Source organism: Lygodium microphyllum, chromosome 27, assembly GCF_053477565.2.
Source record: "Lygodium microphyllum isolate KBCC chromosome 27, Lygodium_microphyllum_v1.1.10, whole genome shotgun sequence".
NCBI classification, from domain to species: Eukaryota; Viridiplantae; Streptophyta; class Polypodiopsida; order Schizaeales; family Lygodiaceae; genus Lygodium; species Lygodium microphyllum.
The window spans coordinates 100,668,119-100,671,683 of record NC_141161.1 but is presented as its reverse complement, the minus strand read 5'-3'; the positions used below and the strand labels follow the sequence as shown (position 1 = coordinate 100,671,683).

The 3,565-nt window shown below is 42.6% G+C and overlaps 1 protein-coding gene across 1 annotated transcript; it reads left to right on the top strand.

The window, feature by feature from the left end:
- Positions 1–227: 227 nt before the first annotated feature.
- LOC148012654 (uncharacterized) lies at positions 228–2,912 on the top strand. Its single transcript, XM_087669079.1, has 2 exons — positions 228–1,199; positions 1,861–2,912. The coding sequence occupies exons 1-2, from the start codon at positions 390–392 to the stop codon at positions 2,794–2,796; spliced, it is 1,746 nt and encodes a 581-aa protein (XP_087525205.1). The 5' UTR covers positions 228–389; the 3' UTR covers positions 2,797–2,912.
- Positions 2,913–3,565: the final 653 nt, after the last annotated feature.

Here is a 3,565-nt window from a genome sequence, read left to right as displayed (position 1 = left end):
ATGAGAAAATACATGCAAGGAGTTGTGCATGTCTCGGCTCTAAGTGTAAACCCCTCCTTCCTCAAGAGTTATAACATTATATTTAGGCAGGTCGGTGTAATTACGTCACCTTGTTAGAGAAAGGCACTTTTCCATTTAAAATTTCTATGCCAAAATTAAAGAAAAACAAGAATTTTCTTAAATATTTGGCGTTATGTGGGTTAGGGAGATCAAAGGATACGGCTTTTCGGTGTGGAAGCAGAGAGGCTGGCAGACGACGAGAACGAGGACGAAGAGGAAGATGAGAAGACAGGACGCGGGCTTTATGGAGAGACAGCGCCACAGCCATTGCTATTGCGATTGCGCTTGCGAGCTCGTGTGAAGCGACCTCATTGCAGTCTGACGTCACCATGGAGGGCGGAGAGGAAGGAAATGCCGGTGTGAAGCGGCCTCGGCAGGCAGAGGGGGGGGAGGGAGAGGACAAGGAGGAGGAGGCTGAAGGCGAAGAAAGGAGTGCTGGTGTGAAGCGGCCTCGGGCAGCGATGGAGGCGCCGGCGCCCCCTGGTGTGAACGCGCCCTTCCCGGATGTGGGTTCTGCCCCTCCTGGAAACCCCCCGCCCGACGCGGAGGCAGGGGCAGGGGCACCCACTGCTGGTCTGAATGTGCCCTTGCCTGAAGGACAGGCAGCTCCTGAAAACCCAGCGATGGGCATGGTGGCAGCGGTTGCCGGTGTGAACTTGCCCTTGCCTCAAGGACTGCCAGCTCTTGAAAATCCACCCATTGGGGCGCTGGGGCGAGCGCTTGGTGTGAACAGACCCTTTTACCTTAACTCACCCTTAGCCGAAGCACAGGCAGCGCTTGGAAAGTCGACAATGGACACGGTGGCCAGGGTTGCTGGTGTGAACACGACCTTCCTTCAAGGATCGGTCATGGGAGTGCGAGCACTTGAAAACCGGGTCACGTACATCGATGCGGGTGCTTCCAATGTGAACATGCCCTTGCTTCCAAGGTACCAACTTGCAGGTGGTGCAAACCCACCCTTGCCACAAGGGCCAGGTTGTTTGGCACCGCTAGGCTACTTCAACATTTGGCCCAAAGTGAGGCCCACCCCCGATGGTCGCAAGCTCAAGCTCAAGCTCGAACTCATTTTTGAGACGCCACCAGGGATCTCATCATCTGCACCCAGGCTTTCATTTGGATCTTACAATAGCTTGGCCTCTGTAAGTTCCTCCATTCTCCTTGGGTAGGAGGCATCTTAGTAGTGCTTTTTATCAAACCCCGTAAGAACCAAACCCATTATCTAGAAAATGTTCCTCTTAATATTATGTCTCTAGGTATACTCCCCTTTTTAAATAAAATCAACCACCTATAGAGGGGTGCAAAATGCACATTGCACCTCGTATTGATCTAGAAATTGGTGTTAGATAACTAAATGATAAATATATGTAAAACAATTGATTGCCTTGAGTTGTTTGACTATGTGCAACTTTTGGTCACATATAGCCAAAAGTAGTATTTGTACTTTAGCATTACATGCACACAATTAGTCTATTGTTCCAGTAACTACGCCCAACGTATGCTTATTTCAAAAATCTATTTGGTTTGTCACCTTTCTCTCTTCCTCTGCACTTTTCTCCCATAATGACAAAGAGAAGGAAACATCTACATCCCAAATCATTTTGGTTTGTTACACTGCCTATCATTTCTCAAGTCTATTTACCAAGATGAGTAATTCTAGGCAATGCTTTTTTCCAAAAAAGGTCTAGAAAGTAAAATAAAAAACAATTGAATGGCACTTTAAAAGGTGCGTGTTTGTATTTCTTAACATATGTGCTTTGCTTTCTTTGTGTGTGTGTATGTGTGTGTGTGTGTTTGTTGCAGGCAAGCCATGCACATGACTTAGTATCCTATTTTTGGAATGAGAAACATGCAATTCTTCACCATGACAAGTATGCAAGGAATGGCAATTTCAGCCTCTCTAAGAGAATGGTTAGTGACTTCTTGCAACATAGTGTGTACGAGTTAAGGGAGAAGCTACATATGATTATGGAAAAAGAAGGTAGGAAGGAAGCAAATGAAGGTGTCAATAGTATGGGGGTTGCAAGGATCAAGGCAAGTGAGTTGAGACGGAAGGAGCAAGCATTCATCACTTCTCACAGAAAGGCTCGCGATCTCATCATTCACTTTGCAACTAAGTACTCTCAACAATTCCCTGCCTCTGATAATAAGTCTACTCTATTGAAAATGTTTGACATGTGGACTAAGAGCATAGATAAGAGAATAGCTCATGTCTACATTTGTAAGGCTAATGGGGTGCCTGAGGAGTTCGTTGGTGGTGATGAGGGCAATGATGAAGAAGTCTCTGATGATGACAACTATGATGGTGTTGATGGCACCTATGATAGTGACAATGACAATGACAATAAGATGGCACATGACCTCTTACATAAGAAAACGTTTTTGAGTAAGGTTCCCATACCTCTTCCTAAACCTCGTCCTCCTCATTCAACCACACAACTAGACACTACAAGACACCCCTTTATACCGGAAGGTGTATCCCCATCCACATCTCTCCACACTACAAGACACCAACAGGTCCAAAAAGATGCTAGCCTATCAAGAGTTGTCAAACATGCCCCAATATATTATTTCCCACATCCGCCCCAGCAACATCGATGGGTATGGCAACCATGTGATGTGTCCGGCTTGCCTCAAAAGGAACCACTTGCAAGTACCCTTGGTGAAAATCAACGAAGATCTTGGATTCCACAAATCCAACGTCCAAGTTTTAATCATCGACACCCCTACATTTTGTAACTTGCCATAGCAATTACATATTTTACAACCTTTTGAATGCTAAGTTATGACATGAAATACACAATAATGAGACTACAATAAAGGTTTGAGAGTTACATGACACTTAGTTTACTCTAACACTAGTGTAAGGTTTGATGGCATTTCATTTCACAATATCAATCTCATTCTTCAAGGAAAAAGAAGTTTAAAGCTTTTCAACTTACCTTTTATTAATAATCAACATACAATGCCTTTATCCAAAGTAGCTATTTTGTGCAAAGCTGTTTCAATGACTTTAAGCCATGATTACATTCCACACATTGAATGAATGCCACCATTTGAATATCTAGCCTATAATGTACCATTCTCAAAACTTCAAGAAGTTTTCTTAGACCAACACCATTTATAGAAGTTTGAAGCAAGGCTATACTTTATCTACTTCAAGCAATCCTACCTTCATGTTTCAAATTCATGTACACTTACGTCTCTCACTTGATTTTTGAAGCTCTACAACAAGAAACTTCTTTTTCTCCAAATGTTATAAGTTTATATTACTAGGAATACACATTTATATGTTACTTGTATCTCAATTCTTATCTAAGGTCTAATATATTTTGTCTCAATGTTATTATTGGGACTACATATTTATATGTTATTTGTATCTCAATTTTTAGCTAAGATCTAATATACTTTCTTTCATCCTTTTGCATCTTTGCTGCTAAAGAACTAACTAAGTACCACTTGAAAATTAATAAAACATATATGTCAATAGCGTAGATTGAAAAAAAAG

Bases quoted from the DNA above. Each gene is read 5' to 3' on its own strand.
- LOC148012654 (XM_087669079.1), top strand. From the start codon at position 390: ATGGAGGGCGGAGAGGAAGGAAATGCCGGTGTGAAGCGGCCTCGGCAG. The intron at 1,200-1,860 runs GTAAGTTCCTCC...TGTTTGTTGCAG, and splicing joins CTTACAATAGCTTGGCCTCT to GCAAGCCATGCACATGACTT.